At 35.0% G+C, this 20,895-nt stretch overlaps 1 protein-coding gene across 1 annotated transcript in view; it reads right to left on the reverse strand.

Annotated features, from left to right (window-relative positions):
• The window catches only part of ABCA8 (ATP binding cassette subfamily A member 8), a 62,837-nt gene that overhangs the window by 9,276 nt on the left and 32,666 nt on the right, over positions 1-20,895 (reverse strand). Inside the window, exons 18-29 of the mRNA XM_012747411.3 lie at positions 20,079-20,198; positions 18,348-18,546; positions 16,473-16,639; positions 11,609-11,742; positions 10,870-11,004; positions 8,618-8,725; positions 6,761-6,943; positions 6,444-6,557; positions 3,250-3,366; positions 2,380-2,445; positions 1,833-1,924; positions 551-671 (exon numbers count right to left, since the gene is read on the reverse strand). Coding sequence (XP_012602865.2) covers positions 551-671; positions 1,833-1,924; positions 2,380-2,445; positions 3,250-3,366; positions 6,444-6,557; positions 6,761-6,943; positions 8,618-8,725; positions 10,870-11,004; positions 11,609-11,742; positions 16,473-16,639; positions 18,348-18,546; positions 20,079-20,198 — 1,556 coding nt within the window. The remainder of the gene's footprint in view (positions 1-550; positions 672-1,832; positions 1,925-2,379; positions 2,446-3,249; positions 3,367-6,443; positions 6,558-6,760; positions 6,944-8,617; positions 8,726-10,869; positions 11,005-11,608; positions 11,743-16,472; positions 16,640-18,347; positions 18,547-20,078; positions 20,199-20,895) is intronic.

A 20,895-nucleotide genomic window follows, 5' to 3' on the forward strand; every position in this document is an offset into this window, starting at 1 on the left:
CCTTTCCACTCAGAACAGGAGCAGAGACTTGGAAAAGCACCGAATCATCCTCAAAGGACAAAACAAATGCTGTGGCCTGGACTCTACCCCGCATTTTGTACTACTGTGCACTTTCTCCAAGAAACAGTGATGTGCATTACTTTGCTTGGTTTCTAAAATTCTTGGCTTTTGTAATTTCAAATGCGCTCTACTTTATTTAATTTATTTATTTAATAAATAAATATTTATTTTAAAAATAAATATTTATTTATTTAATAAATAAAATTTAATTAAATATTTGTTTATTTAATAAATAAATAAAATGAGATTTAATTAAATATTTATTTATTTATTTATTACTACTTTATTCTCTGAAAGAAAAAAGTTAACTTGACTTTGAATCTGCTCACTTAGATGTAAAAAAAATGGCAACTACCTACTAAAATATTGACCCTCGTTTGTAAGGAATAGAGAAACTCAAAATCATTTGAGAATTTAGACTGGTAGACCAACTCCCCGGAAAACATTTGTGTTACTGGATGAAATAACTATTATGCTTTATAGGTTTTACCTCGTCGTAATTGGTGGAGCTCAAGGCATTTGCTGTTCTCACTCTTTCCGTCTGAACATCTTCATCTTCCCCTTGTGGCTCTTCTGGGTTTTGACACACATCACTGCTTCTTGGAGAAATCCTAGAATCAAAACCATCCATTAATCATTGATTTCTGGCTTTCATCCTCATATCGAAGATACTGCATCTTTTAAATCTTACGCTTGACTAGATTGGGCAATTAACAAACCACCATAATCTCCCTTGAGAACCCTCATCCCTTTACAACCTCCTTGCCTCTGTCAACAGCATGATTCTATTTAATGGCCATTGTTTCTTGCATATCTTTCATTCTACTTATCTATAGAAATATTTTTTTCAATATCAATGGTTAACTTGAAGCTTAATATCTAACGGAAGATTTTTATATCATAGTTCAATGAAGTAATTTTTCTGCAAGCCTTAGCTTTGACAACAACATGTAGGCATTACTATGTTTTCATGGGGAAAATGGGCCAGAATATTTGTAATCAGGACTGTCTCAGAAAATACAAGTTAGATGCTTGATCTCTCATGAATCCCGACCATTTCTTTGGAATATGTGTCAGCTTTACTTTTTCTCCCCATTCTGAGTCTGGTCCTGCATATCTAGAATTTATTGTAGTCTCTCTTCCCTTGATCTCCTTCCCCACACTGATCTTAGAAGATTTCTTAAAAGTCTGCTTTCATCTTGGCAGTCTCCCATCCAACTATCTGTAATAGTGGAAGATGAAGCTGATGTGGTATGGGACACACAGAGGCAGTGGGATGCTTATGGTTGTATCATTGTGTGGTGCAATAAAAAGTCTCAGCTTTTAAGCCCCATCAATAACTGAGCCAGTCTGTGATCCACCAGCTGGGTTTCCCACAACCACAGGAAAAGAGCACAGTTATTGCTGTCCTTGGCCCATTGATCATTCCATTCCTTCTCCCTGGGTGGGCAGCATTCCTTCAACTGCCAATCTATCCAAATGGATTGCTCTTTAAGTGGAACCAGCCACTTTTAACTTTCCCTGGTGCCACTGTGCACAGTGTCAGATAGAGCCCTGAACATTCAATGTTTCAGTTCTGTTTCTTCCACCAGATTGTAACCTTCTTTGGGTTAGGTATCTGGCTCTGTTTTATTTGCATTGGCACATGGGTATGACGCCAGCCTATCCTAGCACACAGCACCTCTTTGTTAATGGATTCATTTATGTGTGGAAAAATATTTTAAAATATTAATCAATGAAATAAAAAAAAATCCAATTTGATTTCTTCCAACCTAAAGAAAGGATCCTTTCTCATCGATTTCTTTCCAAACTTCCATTCCAGACATCGAAGAATAAAAAGAAAAATGATAAAATGAAGGAAAGGCTAGGAATAAAGAGAGAGATGCACAATTAGAAATGGCAAAAAGATAATTGTTTTAATATAAGAGATGAACTAGGAGTAATTGGACTTCTACAAAAATGCATTCAGTGAAATCATTACAAATTTCCAAGAACCTAGCTGGCAAATTATGAAACTATCAAATTCACTTTCAGTCTTGTTTACAGCAACATTGGCAACAACTATAATTATGTGATACCATTACTTTATGTCATTTCCTCTGATACTTGCCTAGTGTTCTTAAAATCTGGGAAGCACATTATCTGCTCAGTTGACCTTTATAAAAACAATTATTCCAGATTTTACAGATATTCTCTCTCCATGGGCTACAAATATCTATTATCTTCACCTTAAGAAAAAGTTTCACAGTGTGTACGGGAATTAAAATTAACTACAGTAAAAGGCGTGCAATCATGTTTTAAAGAAGAATGTGTTCTTACAATTAGGAATATCAGAAATGGCGTTACACCCCATGATTCTCCAGTAAAAAGAGAAACAGCGAAAAACTGCAAAACAAAAGACAATGGTTAAGGAGGAAGTTTTTGTTTCAAGCATTTTATCCACATACAGGTGAATTGGCTCTAAATAGCCCTGCTAACATTTCCCCTGATTTTATCATGATTATCAGGTAAGTGACCTTTCTGAAATGTGTGGCAAGGGGCTGTCTTCTTTACTCCCAAGCCCTATGAGCTTTTATTTAAAACAATAGGACTTATCAATGATTGACCACCTGGTATCCTGGGAATCTGTGCTAACCTTCCTAGAAAGTTAGAGCAACAGTGTTGATTCTTGTTACGTAGAGCTTCCCACACCTTCCTGTGCCCACTGTCCCTCTTCCTGTAGCCCTTCTCTTTCTCTTCCTTTCCCATAGATACCCCTTCATTCATGTACTGCATCTTCCTCCCTTTCGTAAAAGCATAGCCATCAGTCAGCCAGACCAAAAAGGGACTTTACTTACGTTGGGTGCTTCTCTAGAACCTTGACATTCCAAATATTAGGGGCATTTCATTTTGCCTCCTTCTCATGCTGAGTTTGCCCAGGAGAGAACAAAGCCCCAAATGAGACTAAAGGCTGCTCTATTTCCCACCGCCCATTCCCCTTCCTCCCGTACATTAACCAGGACTGGATTTCCTATTACAGACCAGCCGGAGCACACTGTCCTGGCTGGGAGGAAATCAACTGGAATCCATGAGGTAGAAACTGTCAAGCCTCATGCATGTTCACCATGTTGTACAGTCCCAACACTTGGCAAACTTTTCACAATTGGTCATGAGCTCCGGGACACCAGGACAGACAGTGGCATCACTTACGTAAAAATATGAGAAGAAACAGCCAATCAATGTGGCAGGTGGTACTAAAAAGGTGTAAATTTGGATACCACTTTCAACGCTCTCAGCTATAAGCCCAGCCACAGAGACTATGGTGACCTAAAGAAAATACAAATATGAATGTTAATCACTCTGAATTGCAATATATTTTTCAAATCAAGATGGCTCATCTTGTTTTTTTTGAGACAGAGACTCACTCTGTTGCTCAGGCTAGAGTGCTGTGGCATGATCCTAGCTCACAGCAACCTCAAACTCCTGGGCTCAAGCAATCCTCCTGCCTCAGCCTCCCGAGTAGCTGGGACTACAGGCATGTGCCACTATGCCCGGCTAATTTTTTCTATACACATTAGTTGGCCAATTAATTTCTTTCTATTTATAGTAGAGGCGGGGTCTCTCTCTTGCTCAGGCTGGTTTCGAACTCCTGACCTTGACCGATCCTCCCACCTCAGACTTCCAGAGTGCTAGGATTATAGGCGTGAGCCACCACGCCTGGCTGAAGATATTTTTAATTTTATCTCTAACCTCACAAACCAAATTGAAATTCAATGTATCTCCATTAACATTTTCTACTAGTGATTTAGCCAAATTTCTTTGGCCTAGAGTATCATGAGTGAGACGTCACTGGATAAACCTAGGATTCAATATATAGAATATATTCTCTCCATATAGAATATTTTAAATATAGAAAAGGAAAAAATTGGGGTGTTTATTATCTTTGGAGGTAAAATTCAGAATAGTTGATAAGCAAAAATCATAGGGAAAAATTGAAATTGATATCTAATGGAAATAAACAATAAGAGTAAAACGCCAAGAATAAAAAGAGACTTTTGTTAGCTATTCCAGTGGAGAAATATAAATATTTAACAACCTTGAGTGTCTTGAGCAGAAGTAGTAAAATTCAGTGATCCAGTGAGATTCATGCAAGGAGAACTCCATTAACGTCCAGTGGTATCTTATGCCCAGTTGAATACCAGTAGTCTCAGCACATTCCCAAACTTTCTTTTGGACTTTGCATTTCATTTTTTAATAAGTTCCAAGTCTGCATGCTTGTTAATCATTTTTAACTACAGCAATTTCTAAGATAGTCATGGGAAATACCATGGCATAATCATAACCTAGTCATCTTTCCTACACAAATACTACAACATAGACCTGGGCAAAGACCAAAGATGCTGAAAATAATAAGTAAGTAAGTTTTTGTTGGATTTCATATGAAACAAATATCTCGATTAAGTCAAAACTTTAGTAGATTTATGACAAATTAAGATATTTTCCCCAAGTGGTTCTAAATGTATGGTTCACAAACTGTTGATACCTCATCAAATCAAGATATGTTAAAGTTTTGATATGCTTTCTTAAATTATTTCTATTGTCCCATATTGTTTATGCATATAATGATAGAAATAAATATTCGATAAGTGCTAAATATGCTTTAATAAATTATGTTTTTATGTTTCACACAAAAAAGTTCAGGGATGAGAGAAAGTTATAAGTAAACCCGCAGCCTTCAGACGTTCTCTTCTAACATTACAATGGCTTCCTAAAAGCTTTTATACTTCTAATTTCTGTCTTTTAAACCATCATTTTTATGGCTGTCAAGGTATTCTTCCTGAAAGTTTGTCTCTGATCATATTTCTCTTAGAAACACTATAAGCTTCCGTGGCATCCCACAGTTTGTAGAATAAATTCTTGAGCACATGACGTAACAGAGGCCATGCTTCCAGCCATTATTTTTTCCATAACTAGGATCGTGACCGTGATGTACTTTGTTTTCTACCATATCCATACAAGATTATTATCAATTCCCAGGATAAGCCTGAACTTTCTCCCTTCTAGGTCCTATTCATTCATTATTTTCTATTTGTACCCTCATACTTCTTTAAAATTTTTAAATTTTTCTTTATCTTTTTCTAAATTTCAGAATATTACGGGGGGTACAAATGTTTAGGTTACATATATTGCCTTTGCCACACCCGTGTCAGAGCTACAAGCATGTCCATCCCCCCAGACAGGGCGCACCGTGCCCATTACGTGTGAATATGCCCATCCCTTCCTCTCCCCTCCCATCTGCCCGACACCCAATGAATATTACTACCATATGTGCTGATCAGTTAAGTGTTGACCAATTAATATCAATTTGATGGTGAGTAGATGTGGTGCTTCTTTTCCCATTCTTGTGATACTTCACTTAGTAGAATGGGCTCCAGCTCCACCCAGGATAATACAAGAGGTGCTGGACCACCATTGTTTTTTGTGGCTGAGTAGAGCTCCCTGGTATACACATACCACATTTTATTAATCTGCTCATGTATTGATGGGCACTTGAATTGTTTACACATCTTTGCAGTTGTGAATTGGGTTCTATTTGTTAAAATCTTACTCTTTTTCAGGTTTAACTTTTTTAAAAGAAAATCTTTGCCCTTATTTTTATAAATTAATCTTTCCATAAGGAGATGTCACTGGGTTTCACAGACATCTTTGCTATTTAGTTGTATTAATAGGCTTTTAAGATTACAAAAACTCTAAAGACAATCTTTTCTTATGACTGTTTTATTGCATGGCTGTTTCCTTATCTGTTTATCTTTTGAGAGCTCTTTCTGTGTTGAAGCTGTCTATTTAATATCTTTTCTCCCATTATCAATTTTAACTTGTGACACACTGTGGAAGTCAATAATTATTTATTGAATTAATAATTCACTTTTTTGGTATACTGAAATCACAGGAAATTAGAGTAGATACTCATAAATTACCCATGTTTTTCCTCCTGATTTAGACAAAAGAAATGTAGCTTTATCGAATTAATTTTCAGTAGAGAGTCTGGAGAAGCAGTTTCTATTTCAATGTTGCTAGCAACAGAATTTGTAATCTCATGAGGGTCTTTAGGCTTATTTTATTTTCGTTTTCAGTAAAAAGAAGACATGGTTGGTCTCCAGGTTTCCTTCTAGCTGAATATTTTATGGTTTTAGAAACAATGTTGCTACTTTTAAAGAAAGACAAGGATGGAGATAGGAAGTAAAAATGTGCATATTTTTTCAAAGGATTCATATGTAAAGCAAATGTAAAGTATTTTAGACTGCAATATTAATTTATCATTCTATCAAAGGCAAAATTTAAAGTATTAGTTCAAAATTGCACATTAAATATATATAGTAAATGTCCACAAGAAATATACTTACAACATAGAAGCAAAATGACCAAATGCCACTATTTTTTCTCCCCTTGTGGAAAAGGAACGAAATCACATATGTCATGAAGATAAGGGATAAGGAATACCCAACAACACATGGGATCTGAAATCAATAGCAATGTTAAGCTTAGTTAAAAAAAAAATCCAATGTAGGAAAAACACTTAGGATCCAAAGCATTGTCATAAAACAGGATTTCATAATAATTTAATTTATGACCATGTCAAGATCAATGAAAACTGTTAGAAGTTTCAAATTTTATAATTAAATCCTACAATGATATCTGTTTCACAAATATTGCCACTTACTTGAATAGCACGAGATATAGTTGGAAATATAAACGCCATATTGTCATGGGAATTTAAAATGTAGTCCACGCAATACATAAAAAGCAATATCAAAAGGTAGAGGGGAACATCCACCAGAGCCTGCCCAAGCCAGTAAGCAGAAGGGAAGAGCCCCGAAATCCGCAGCTGAGACCGAGCTTTGTTCTGATTAGGAAACAGCAAAGACACAAAGTGTTATTTCAGTTTGAGGATTAAGAAAATGTGGATTATGTAAGAAACTATTCAAACACAATCTTTATTTGTAATAATTCTGGATTACAGCTATAAATGTTATCTAGACTAAGGGATATGATAGTTCCAAACACAAATAACCAGTCTGCTGCTTTAATAAATGACTTTGATGTTTATCACACACTTGGCAGAACTATGCAAAAAGAAGACCTCAGAATAATCAAGGAATGGGTACTGCAGTAAACTGTGATTTAAGGACTTACAGGGGTGGTGGTGGCGGGGTGGATGGGAGGATAGTTTATCCATTTAAGCAACTAACTTTTCATCATAATGATTCCTCTCTCTTTCCTTCTATCTCTCTCTCTGTCTCTCTCTGTCTCTGTCTCTGTCTCTCTCTCTCTCTCTCTCACACACACACACACACACACACACACACACACACACACACACACACACACACAAATGTCCAAGTTTTTATGTAGAAAGGTGTTTTCTTTTCTTCTGGGTAAATACGTAGGAGAGAATTATGTCATGACAATAAGTTTATTTTTAACTTTGTAAGAAACAGCCAAATTGTTTTGCAAAGTTACTGTACTATTTACATTTCCACCAGCAACATGAGAGTTCTAGTTTCTGCACATCCTTACAAATTCTTGGTATTATCAGTCATTCTGGCATTATTTGTTTTATTTGCTGTACAGGGATATCTTACTGAAGTGATTTCCCTGATTACTCATGATATTACCCATTTTTTCATGGGAGTATTTTCCACCTGTGTCTCTTGTTTGGTGAAGTATATGTTCAAATATTTTTTTCATTTTTAAAACTAGGTTATCTTCTATAACTGAGGTATAAGCATTCTTTACATAATCTTAATACAAATCTTTTGTCAGATATACACACACATATATATAGATAGATAGGTAGACAGAGAAATGGATAGATAATGCATATTTTTCTCCCTGGCTTTTTAATTTTATTATTAAAATTGGCTTTTTAATTTTATTATTAGTCTTTTATTATACAAAGAGCAGAAGATTTTAACTGTGATGAAGTTCAAATTATCATTTTTATGGTATATATATGCTTCTGTCTCACCTGAAAATATTTGATGATCGTGAGATATATGATTCATTTCAAATTAATTTTGTGTATGGTGCGAGGTGCATGTCTAGAACCATTTTTTTTATACCAACATCAAGTTGTTCCAGCATAATTTGCTGAAAAGTCTAACCTTAACCCCATTTGAATGACCTATGTGTAGGTTTATTCCTGAACTCTCTATTCTATTTCATATATCTATATGATTATTTCTAGTTAATACAATACATTCTTAGTTACTATAAGTTTGTAGTGAGTCTTGAAGTCAGAAGCATAAGTCTTCTACCTTTCTTATTTAGATATTTTGTCTACTCTAGGTTATTTGCATAAACTTATAAATTTTAGAATCATTCTCTGTCATCTATCTATTAATATTTGTATTTCCACTTATAAAACTTCCTTTTATTTTTATAACTTAGAATTTATGCCTGAATTGGCTGCTCAGTTAAACATGTATAAATATCCTTGTGAAAAATCCTCTGATTATATTATACCTTCAGCTTCTAATTATATGAAACAATGGAAGTTGCAATTACTCGTTATTACCTTATAATCATCAATGCTGCTCATGGCAATATAAGGTGGGCAACTCGATGCCACAACCAACCAGAATATGGTATACACAAAGAATTCAAGTGAGTAGCTCTGTGTGTGCTGAAAATGGAAAGAATACAGTGAACTGAATGAACAAATTCAAAATTCATTTTCTGGAATACATTTTAAAACTTCAAGCTGCATGTACGTTATTCTGCCTTAGGCATCTTTTGAAATTCCCAAACTCTTTCATTATCCTTCCAGTTTTGAAGCTTGAACTTTTGGCTTTACACTCAAATCAGTAGATAAGGAAAGTGATTCAAAGAAAACGTATGAATTGATAACATTTGGAAAGTAGTAAGAGTTAAGATTTTCCTTATGATTCTAAACTTTATTCTGATGCTAAATAATAAATGATAATTCACAGCTGAAACATTCAATTTCGTAACTGATCTTTAATTATTTCAAAGGTCACAGCTTGACTCAAACATCATATTAGATGTTTTATGGGCACAGTGGTAAGTTAGCTTTTTAGGTACATCTTGAGACCAGAAAAATGTTGGCTAAGGATTCAAAAGTAGATATGAAATACTAGGTGGGAGAATGAAAACACCAAGGAAAACCTTTGCCCTTAGTTTTACCTATTGTTACTCCTGTTTGTAACAATCTTTAAGGATAGAAGGTTCACAGACTGTCTTGAAAATCAGTCCCGTGTTGTTTTCATGATTCACATTATTGGATTAAGCACATTACTGAAGAAAGTTCTAACCAGAGCCTGGTTGTCTTCAGAATGGTCATCAGAAAGACCCTTGCTAACCACAGAGTGGTGAGGTTAACGCTTATTGTCAGAATGCTTCCAGAACACTGTGAGTGCTGGGTAGGTTCAGTACTTGGTGGTGAATCTATTGACATAAGGAAGGACAGCAGCAAGGTCTGAAACTCCAGAAAACTCTTACTTTAGAGAATAGAATGAGCTGCTGGAGATATTGGTGGAAGTTAATACATTGGGCACATAAACATGATATCAATTGAGCTGGTTGATATTAGACTCATCCTAGCTAAAGCAGGACGTCTTTATAGATGGAAGCCCAAGGAAATTTGCTCAATTATTGTATCCTGCTCTCAGAAACAAGAAGGTTGAAAACGTCTTCACAGTCATAAAAGGTTAATTAAATGAACCATAACATATATTCTAAAATTAATTAACACTTGTTGGGTGACTAAAACTTTTACTTTAATGATTAGGTTTCTTGTATGCACTTAATAAAAGGAATTTTTATTTCCTGAGCACACGATGAGATATGGTATGAGAAGGTGACTGCAGATCTTGCTGGAGCATAAAAAAATAATAATGGATACATAGTCCATTTTATATACATATGAGTAAATGATTATTGGCCATGTATATGTTCTTAAAACCCTATAGTTGAATGAGATGTAGAAAGTTTGATGACACCAGCATTCATTTATATGTTTAACAAGTAAGTTATTTGGTGCTTATCATGTTCCAAGCCTTTTCCTAGGTACAAGGTATTTATATAGTATTAAAAATACATGACTCCTGTGCTCAAAGAACTCTCTGATAGGGAAAAATATGTTTATAAAATAACAACAACAAAAAAACTGTGATAAGTATTCTAGTTTCCAAGCTTAAAGAGCTATATGCATTCTAATCACTTGGGCCTTTGTTTAGAAATAGGATTTTTTTTTTTGCCTCACACATGGAAAAGATGGTTTGGCAGGTCTAGGAGGGCCAAGGGAATTAATATTTTTGGCAAGAACTTGGAGTAATTCTGATGTAGACATTCTGCAATTCTAGCCTAAACTTTGTCTTGAATTTTTTTTCTTTTGTATAATTTCTAAAGGTAATAACAAAGCCCTTTCCTTCCCTTCTTCCCCTCTCTCCCATCCTCCCTCCTCCATCCTCCTTTCCTTCCTTCTTCTTTCCTTTCTTCCTTCGTTCCTTCCTTCTTTTCTTCTTTCATTTGTTCATTATTTTTGTGCTAGTCACTGTACTGCTCAATTTCCCTTTTGTTGCTTCATCATCTCTTTTAAAAATATTTTCTTATTTTTATTTTGCTTTAAATAAATTGAAGCTCTGAAAAGTGTATTGATTTCCCAAAGCCACAGAGCTAGCATGAATCCAAAAGTTAATTTATTATGCAATGGTTTGTTCAATAAGAATAAGACACCAGCATTTAAACGTGTGATCTGTGAGATTCCTGATGGAAAGGCAGGAATTATAAGTAAGATTGTGTACTTACCCCAGTTGTGCTTCTGTCAGTTTGAATATGTGCTGAGGGTTTAACCATTCCAAGTAACCCATTACTAACAATGTCCATAAGAACTGGGAAGCAATTCAATCTTTTGGTATTGCATGCAAAGGAAAAGTTGTAATTCTACAATATAACAAATAAGGTTATAAATTCTCAAAGATCCTTAATTTTTTTCTAAAGAACTCAAAATTCACTATTTTAAGAGATTATGCTTTTAAAGCGGTGTTAAATAATCAAAACAAAAAACCAAATACTGTCTAAGTAAAAATGCTGAGTAAATAAAAGCACAACTTTTTGCTGTATAAGCAAAACAAAACGTGTATATAGTAAAACAAATCATATATCTGATTTTTAAGACATCAGGTGTTGTGTTTGAGGCTAGAATCATATGTTGAGTGTTTATTGTTTAAGAACAAAACAGAAGTTTCAGAATATATGTGTTACAGAATCCTTGAGAGGAAATACGAAGTTTTGGACTTCAATATGCACTTGACAGTGGGTATCTTACAGCACATATTTTGCTAACACACACCATTTGTATTGGTGGACAATGATTGACATGTGAATTAATTATCTCTTATGCTAATGAGTATAATTCACTGAATAATGCATGAAAACAGTATTTGATTTTCATTTTTATTTCTGAAATTGGAGACATGAATGTATGGATATTACATTAGCTTTCCACAACTTTGGGAAAAAAATCATTCAGTAGAGACCAGCATACCTTTTCGTTCCCAGACACCGTGACGGCGCCGTTGTAAACTGGCTCATCTGTGCCATTTCTAATTCCAAATGCATCCACTTCCACAGCTATGTTCTGAAGCTCCACAGAATGTATAAAGTCATCGATGCTTGCCCCTAGGGATTGTAGTCGAATATATGAGGTCTCACAAAACTGAGAAAATTGATGTCAAGTTGTGTACTCAAATTTTAACTAATGTCATTATGTGATACTTATAGTAAGTAGCATGGGCTACTATACTTCAGGATATTTTTCCACATGATAACATGCTTGCTACTGTGAAATAAAAATCTATTTGCCTCTCATGGAATTTACTTCATAGTATGTTTATTCGCTTATGATTGCTGTTAATGTAAACGGGTTTTTTTAGTGCCATGTGGTTTTGGGAATAAATTTTTTTTTTCTCCTAGAATTTCGCAGTGAATGGTCATGATCAATAAGGTTTTAATGACACAGATAACATCTACTGATAAAAGACCTAATTTGCTAAAACTCATTTCACTACTACTAGATTGTTAATTAATTTTCAAAATGTTCTTGATACAAGAAGATAACTTGTAGCATGGCAATTAGAGGAGCTCTGTAGACCCTTTCCTCAGGAAAATAACCATAACCACTAAAAATTCCTAAAAAAACAACAAATTAAAATCTTTGGAAATTGTCCTAACGGCATACAAAAAACGAAGAAACATTCATTTAAGAATATTGATTAAATCTCAGTAAGAACACAGAAAGACTGTGGCATTTGAGCTGTAACCTGATACCTCCACTCCCTGATCCTCTCAGAGCAGCATGGTAGGCTCCAAGAACTCAGGAATTCTTCTCTAAGCCCAGTTGAGAGGTATAGTATCTTCTTGGGAGGGGCTGACCACCAACTTTTCTCATTTCCACAGCTCTGTGTTGCAGAAGCTTCACACCAGGCAAGAGTGGCTGTTGAGAGATCTGCAGTTCTCTGCTTCCACCCATTCCCTACTCATAAGGTAGAAGCTCTATCCTAGGCACAAGAGGCTCAAACTCCTGGATCCCAATCATCCTTGCCCCATCTCACTTGTAGGGCAGAGTTTCCATGACAGGAGAGGCAAGTTGAGGAGACCAGAGGCTACCATCTCTGCCTAGTACTCTGCCCATAAAGCAGAATCAGGTCACTATCCATGCTTCCAGCTCTGGAGCAATGGGACAGATGTTTTTCCATGGTAAGAAACAGGCTATTTGAATAGAGAATTTTGAAACTCTACTCAAGGGAACTAACTGTATCTGAAACAGAGTTTGGGAACGTTCAAGCCTCAGAGCGCATTAAAAACGGTAAGATTTTGCTGGTAAGCAATTGACAGAAGATTGATTGGAGCCACCTGGTTAAACCATAACAAAACAAAACTACAATACAATAGCAAAATACAATACAAAACAAAAATATAATAGCTACATGTTTACCAGGGAGAACCAGCAAAGCAGATAGTTAAGCAGAGCCCTGAACCTTCTATGTTAAGACACTGAAAAAAAAAAAAAAAAAAAAAAGAGCAAACTAAACCCATGGCAAACAGAAAGAAATAAAACAACAAATATTAGATTGAAAATGAGTGACAGAGAATAGAAGAACAATGGAGAAAATCAATGAAACTTAAAGTTGTTATTTTGAAAACATGAACAAAATTGATGAATCCTTAACTAGGATGACACACAAAAAGTCAAATAAAACTCAAATTACTAAAATCTGGAATAAAAAAGGGGCATAAATACCAATTTTATAGATAAAATTATTTTAATGGTATACTATGAACAACAGTATGACAATGAATTAGATAATATAGATGTAATGGAAAATTCCTAAAATATCAGAAATTATCAAACTGAGACAAGAAGAAATATAAAATGTGAAGAGATTGGATTACTACTATCTCTCACCATATATAAAAATTAATTTAAGATGGATAAAAGACTTAGATATAAGTCATAAAACATTAAAAATTTAAGAAGAAAACATAGGAAAAACTCTTCTAGACATCAGCCCTGGCAAAGAATTTAAGACTAAGACCTCAAAGGCAAACACAGCAACAACAAAAATAAATAAGTGGGACTTAATTAGATTAAAAACTTCTGCATAGCAAAGGAAATAATCAACAGAGTAAGTAGACAATCCACAAAATGGGAGAAAATATTCACAAACTGTACAACCACCAAAGGGCTAATATACAGAACCTACTAAGAACCCAAACAAATCAGCAGGAAAAAAACAAACAACCGCATCAAGAAGTGGGCAAAAGATATGAACGGAAGTTTTTCAAGAGAAGATAGACAAATGGCTAACAAACATATGGAAAAATGCTCAACATCACTAATCATCATGGAAATACAAGTTAAAACCACAATGAGATACCACTTCTCTCTATCAGAATGGACATTATTAAAAAGTTAAAAAACAGTAGATGCTGGTGTGGATGCAGAGAGAAAGGAATGCGTATACATTGCTGGTGGGACTGCAAATTAGTACAACCTCTGTGGAAACGAGTATGGAGATTTCTCAAAGAAATAAAAGTAGTTCTTTTATCTACCATTTGATCCAGCAATCCCACTACTGGGTATCTACCCAAAGGAAAAGAAATCATTGTATCAAAAAGTCACCTGCACGCAAATGTTGCAGCACAATTCATAATTGCAAAGATGTTGAATCAACCTAAGTGACCATCAATTCATTAGTGGATAAAGAAAATGTGACATATATATATACACACACACAAGCACATATATACATGTATATGTACATATACGTGTATTTGTACATATACACGTATATGTACAAATACACGTATATGTACATACATGTATGTGTACATATAGACACACATGTGTATTTGTACATATACATGTATATATGTGCTTGTGTGTGTGTATATATATAAGCACCATGAAGTACTACTTAGCCATAAAGAGAAATAAAATAATGTGTTTTGCAGCAACCTAAATGGAATTATCCCAAGTGAAGTATCTCAGGAACAGAAAAACAAACACCTCATATTGTCACTAATAGTGGGAGCTAAACAATGGGTACACATGGGCACAAAGAGATGTAAGGGATATTGAAAACCAAGAAGGGAGGAGAGTGGGAGGTGGGTGAAGGATAAAAACTTACCTTTTGGGTACAATGAACACTATTCTGGTGATGGGCACACTAAAGGCCCTGACTTAAGCATTATGCAATGCATCCATATGACAAAAACATTTGCACCTCCTCACTATTTTGAAATTTTAAAAAAGAGATTGAATTACTCATTACAAAAATTTCCATAAAGAATATCTCTTTCTCAGGTGGCTACTAGTAAATTTCTACCTAAAATCTAAAAAAGAATTGTTGATCCTTCATAAAACCTTCCAAAAGAGAAAAGTGAAGAAAAAATTTGCAATCTAATTCTGTGCAGCTACTATTATCCTGATATCCAAAGACATCACAAGAAAATAAAACTACAGACCAACATCCCTTATGAATAGAGATGCAAAATGTTCTCAGCAAAATACTAGAAAACCACATCCAGCAGCATATTTAAAGGATCATACATCATGACCAAGTAGAATTTATCCCAGGAATGAAAGGTTGGTTAAATATTTGAAAGTGAATTAATATTGTACACCATACTGATAGCATGAAATACAAAAGAATCTGTGAATAATAAGGGTCTACAGAGTATCTGATAGGAGACTTATATGTAGAATATATAAAGGACACTTAAAACTCAATAAAAAAGATGAATAGTTCATTTTAAAAATGGCCAAAGAAAATAGACATTTCCCCAAAGAAGATGTATGACTGATCAGTAAGCACATGAAAAGATGCTCAACATCATTATCTATTAGCAAAATACAAATCAAAACTACAAGATATCACTTGACACAGTATGATGGATGTAATAAAAGAGACAGAAAACAAGTACTGGCAAAGAAGGTTAGAAGTTGGAACCCTCAAAAATTGCTGGTGTAAATATAAAGTGGTACAGTCACTTTGCAAAACAGTTTGGCAGGTCCTTAAAAGGCTAAATATAGTCACCATATGACCCAACAATTCCACACCTGGGATTATACCCCAAAGAAATGAAATATGTTCACACAAAAAGTTGTGCATGAACAATTACAGCAGCATTATTCCTAACAGCCAATTATTGAGAAAAAACAAAATGTACATCTGCTGATGAATGATAAATAAAAAAATGTGATATATCCATGTAATAGAATATTATCCAACAATTAAAAAATGAAATATTGATACATAGATACACGCTACAATATGAATAAACATTGAAAACATGCTAAGTGAAAAAAGTCAGTCATCAAAAATCATATATTTTATGATTCCACTGATATGAAATGTCCAGAGAAGGCAAATCAATAGAAACAGAAAGTAAATTTGTGGTTGTTTAGGACCAGAGGGAGGGATAAATGGGAATAACTGCTATTGGGTATGGGATTTCTTTGGGGGGTGATGAGACATTATAAAATAGATTGTACTGATAGTTACACATTTCTGTGAATGCACTAAACACCATTGAATTGTACATTTTAAATGGATCAGTCGTATGGCATATGAATTGTATGTCAATTAAGCTGTTAAAAATGTTCTGTTTTTTTGGTACAGACTCTTTTATGTTTAAAATTGCCACCAGATACTTTATTTCTCCTTTGGAAAATACTTTCTTAATTTCTCCTTATTTTGAGGCTTGCATTCATTATCCTTAAATCCCATAAATGGTTTTTAGCACATGCTGAAGAAGTCAAAAGCTCAGTTTTCTTTGTCGTGATTATGTTTTCTAAGCGATGCTCTGAATAGTAAATGGGAAACCAGTATTCATCACATTATTACCTGTTTTATTGATGATCAATAATTGAGTGAGAGGGTCACGTGGTTGTTGTCCAGGAGCAAGGAAGTACAAGTGAGGAGAAAGTCTCCAAGTGTAACTGTTTTGATATATTTGTGCCATTATATTCCCCACAAGAAGAGGGCACAGTCCAACCACGAGCATCAACAGCCTACAGAGGAGAAAATTGCCAATGTGAATGCAATGTCATTTCCTAACCTAAAAGTATCTGAGCAGTTTATAATGTAATGAGATCAAGAAATTACGAAAATTAAGGCCGGGCGCGGTGGCTCACGCCCGTAATCCTAGCACTCTGGGGGGCCGAGGCGGGCGGATTGCTCGAGGTCAGGAGTTCGAAACCAGCCTGAGCAAGAGCGAGACCCGTCTCTACTATAAAAATAGAAAGAAATTAATTGGCCAACTAATATACATAGAAAAAATTAGCCGGGCATGGTAGTGCATGCCTGTAGTCCCTGCTACTAGGGAGGCTGAGGCAGTAAGATTGAGCCCAGGAATTTGAGGTTGCTGTGAGCTAGGCTGACGCCACGGCACTCACTCTAGCCTGGACAACAAAGCGAGACTCTGTCTCAAAAGCAAAAGAAATTATGAAAATTAAACAGACGGCTCTCTTCTCATTTCTTGAGTATTTTTTTCTTTTTCTGACCTCTAAATTGGAAGCGATAAACTGTAAACTTATCCTTTGCTCATTTCTGGCCATTTGATATCCCCTCCAATTTCATGGGTTATGTGTCCTTTGACGGCATGACCACATCTGCCTCTCTCTTGTGTTTCTAGTGTGATGGTCTCCCTTTCTGCTGGTTGCTTCATCAGCACTTTACTCTGCATTTTTTTCACATTGACTCTTCTTCTTATAGTCCCTATGTCTATAAGTGACCACATGATTTCTTAGATCTTCAGCCTCCAATTTTAAATTATTTTGTACTCCTTATTCTCCTGTATTCCCTATTTCAAATAAATTAAAAAAATCTTACTATACTGTCATTAACATTTTTCACTTTCTCTATTCTTATATTGTCTGAAGTTTTGCTAAATGGCTGATATCTGTCTGTTCTTTATTCTCTGCAGACTCTCCATAGAGTGTTGACAGATTCATATTAAAGATTTTTCTTAAATCATGCTCATCTCCTTGTTAAAAATTCTCAATGAATTCTCACTACTTATTCATTTAGCAACTATTTATTGAGATTCAATTATGTGCCAAGTCTTCTATCTCCTTATAACTTAATAAAAGTATTCAGAGACAAGTCATTGATCAACAGCCATGTTTCCATGAGTTCTGATGTGACAGCCATTAGCTCCAGGGTGCTAAGGGGGAAGTGATATGATTCTTGGGAGCAGGGCTGGTACCAATTAAGCGCACAGTAGGTATGCGGAATGAGCAACTTTCACTTAGAGGGCTGGAGGGAAGCCATGACATCTAGGGTGGAGCCAGTAGGATAATGATGGGAGATTCAGGCCATCCAAGGAAGAGTCAGCCGGACAATCATATAGCATCTAAAATAGGGCATTGGCATATTGACATTGAGAAACAGGATACAGGATCCCAGTAAACCTGCCACCTACCACAGTGGAGAATTTGAGAGAGGAAATATTACAAGAAAATTTGTATGACTTCAACGTTTTCTGTAGAATTATCTCTGAAACATTACAAATTCCACCTGCCAGTCTCCTAATAGACAACTACTAGGACTCTTGACTAAATTGGGTATTATACTTTATATACTTTTGTAGACACAAAAATTTATTTGTGACACAAAAATTTATTTTCTTCTTTTTTTCCTCTTGTTTTTGTACCTTAGATTTGCTTTTAAATGCATTGACTCAAAAATTAAAAAAATCAAGGGCACTCTGCTACTCACAGTGATAGAAGAGCTTTTCTTTCATGCTTTAACTTTAATAAGCGGACCCTTGCAATCGCACAGATTTGCTGTCGCCAGAGAGCCACACCACCTATTGTCTCTCTTATCTCCCTAAGTGAAGAGATAACTTGTTCCATCTCAACAAGTCTTTCTGTGTCTCCAGTTCTTTCCACTTGTGCTTCTCCCAAAATAGCAATATCTGCAAAACACAAAATAAACAATTCATAAAATCCCACTCTCTAGATGTAGTTTTTAAAATTTAAAGATATTGGGGAGGGTGCAGATTTTTTTTGATATATGGCTTGAGTCAGGGCTATAAATGTGCCCTTCATCCGAATAGTGTTCATTGTACCCATTAGATGTACTTGATGGAGCTTACTGTAGGAGTTTGTTCTACCAAGAATATCACAGTTAGAGTCTTCTGTATTCCTACAGGCATTATATGGTAGGACTGGCTGCTGCCTTAAACTAGAAAAATAGATGAAAGATTTATTTCTTAAACAAAAAGAGCGGAAAGGATATCTTAGATAATTTGGATACAGACAATACATTAAAGAGCTTGAGATAAATATGCAAGATCCTCATAGTGCCTTAGTGTGACTTGGAAACTTATTAGAGGAAACAATTACCTTATGTGTTCAATTAAGCTACAAATTGACATGCTACACACTGCCGGTGAACTATCAATTGTTACTGGAGAGAGCTCACACCATCTACTAATTTGTCCCCATGGAACCTTCACTAAGTGCATAGAAATAGTACATCAGTGGCTGGGGGCAGAAAGGAAAAATTGAGAGAGAGAAAGGTGCATGGGGTCTTGTGCAAGAAAAGACATCGTGTCAAAGTGTGTGGGGCCTTCCTCTGTGTAATACATAATAGTAGATAAAATACACCAAAAAAATGGAGGCATGCTGAAAATCAGCACGATTTCTCTTATTGTTGAGAAATTTGGTAGTGGGACTTCATATAGAGAGATCTATAGAATTTGGCCAGTACTATAATTTGAAGTCATATTGAAGGGAAAGACAGGATTCTACCTTCAAAAAATGTGAAGCTGGGGACAAACTGAATCTAACAGAAGCTGTGCAAAAGCCCAGATACGTGCCAGATACAAATTAGATAAATTTATCCTTCTGTATCAGCAGCCTAACAGAATAAGAGTCATGCCATTTTCTGGGCATTGCTTACTTCAGTATTTACTGTTATTTACTGTTTTTTTTTTCCTTGTAGTAATGTCCACAATGAAATAAAAATTACAAGATATGAATAAGCAGGGAAATTTAACCCATAGGGAAAAGAAAAAAGTCAATCAAAATCAGTCACTGATAAGGGTCATTACTGACATGGTCCACATGTTGGAATTAAAATTCATGAGCTTAAAAGGCACTATGACAAATACATTATAAGATCTATTGGAAAACATGGATGATATTAGTGAACAGACAGGGAATTTCAGGAGAGATGCTGAAACTATAAAGCAAAAGAAATGGAGATATTGGAATGGGAAAATACAGTATCAGGAATGTTTATTAGTTTGGCTTCAAAACAGTCTGGACACAAGAGAAGACCTTGAAGACAGGTGACCTTGAAGACAGGTAAATAGGCATTCTCCAATTTCTAACATAAACAAAAAAAAATGAAAAACCTAACCAGAGAATCTGAGGAACAAATATATACTGCACTGGATGTGGTGAATACTTTCATATGACAATTTTCATGCATTTCATTTACCTGATTCATCAATTGCTGATTTTCCTTCTAGTTTCAGGAAAACCTCATTCAAAGTTGTCATGGAAACACCATAATTTTCAATTCCCAGGCCAGGGCAGCTATCAAGATCCTTGTAAAGTTCTAAAAAATACACCACACAGCAGTGAACCAAAACAAGAAAAATCGCAAGTGAACTGAAGACAACTTTTCAAATAAGCACAAATATATGAAATTATGCTTGTGATATGTCAAAAACATTTTAAAAATTAACATTTCATAATAGGTAACCTTATTCTTCTAATTCCATACATCATTTTCTATTTTACATTATGTTTTATAGTCCAAATATTACTTTCTTTTGATCAAATAGTAATTTATACTCATATTTCTATGACATTTTAGCTTTTCTCTGAATTGCTTTTAAAATTTAATTAATTGTGGAACTTTGAATTTTCCAACTCTCAGCCTAATTAATTGAAGAGTCTTTTCCACAGAACAGACACAAATGGAGCCATTTATGCTATATCTGAGTAAAAGGAGAAAACTAATTTGTTGAGAATTAGTTGGATGGTACAGAATCTTCTTCAGTTCAGAAAAAAGTCTTTCAAAGGAAAGATATAGACTATCAGCCATTTTTAAAAATTTTCTGTTTCTGAAAATGGAAGAAATAATTTGCAAGATCTAATAGAGAATGAGAAATTGACTCAGGGAATTTTCTTGGAATATTAGGGAATTGTGATAATCATTACTCTCTTGCCTGCATGGGTTTGAATTATAGGGGTTAATTAAATAAAGCTTAAATAAAAACCTAATTCTAAATTCTAGGTTCGTTACAGGA

Source organism: Microcebus murinus, chromosome 18 (assembly GCF_040939455.1).
Source record: "Microcebus murinus isolate Inina chromosome 18, M.murinus_Inina_mat1.0, whole genome shotgun sequence".
Lineage (NCBI taxonomy): Eukaryota > Metazoa > Chordata > Mammalia > Primates > Cheirogaleidae > Microcebus > Microcebus murinus.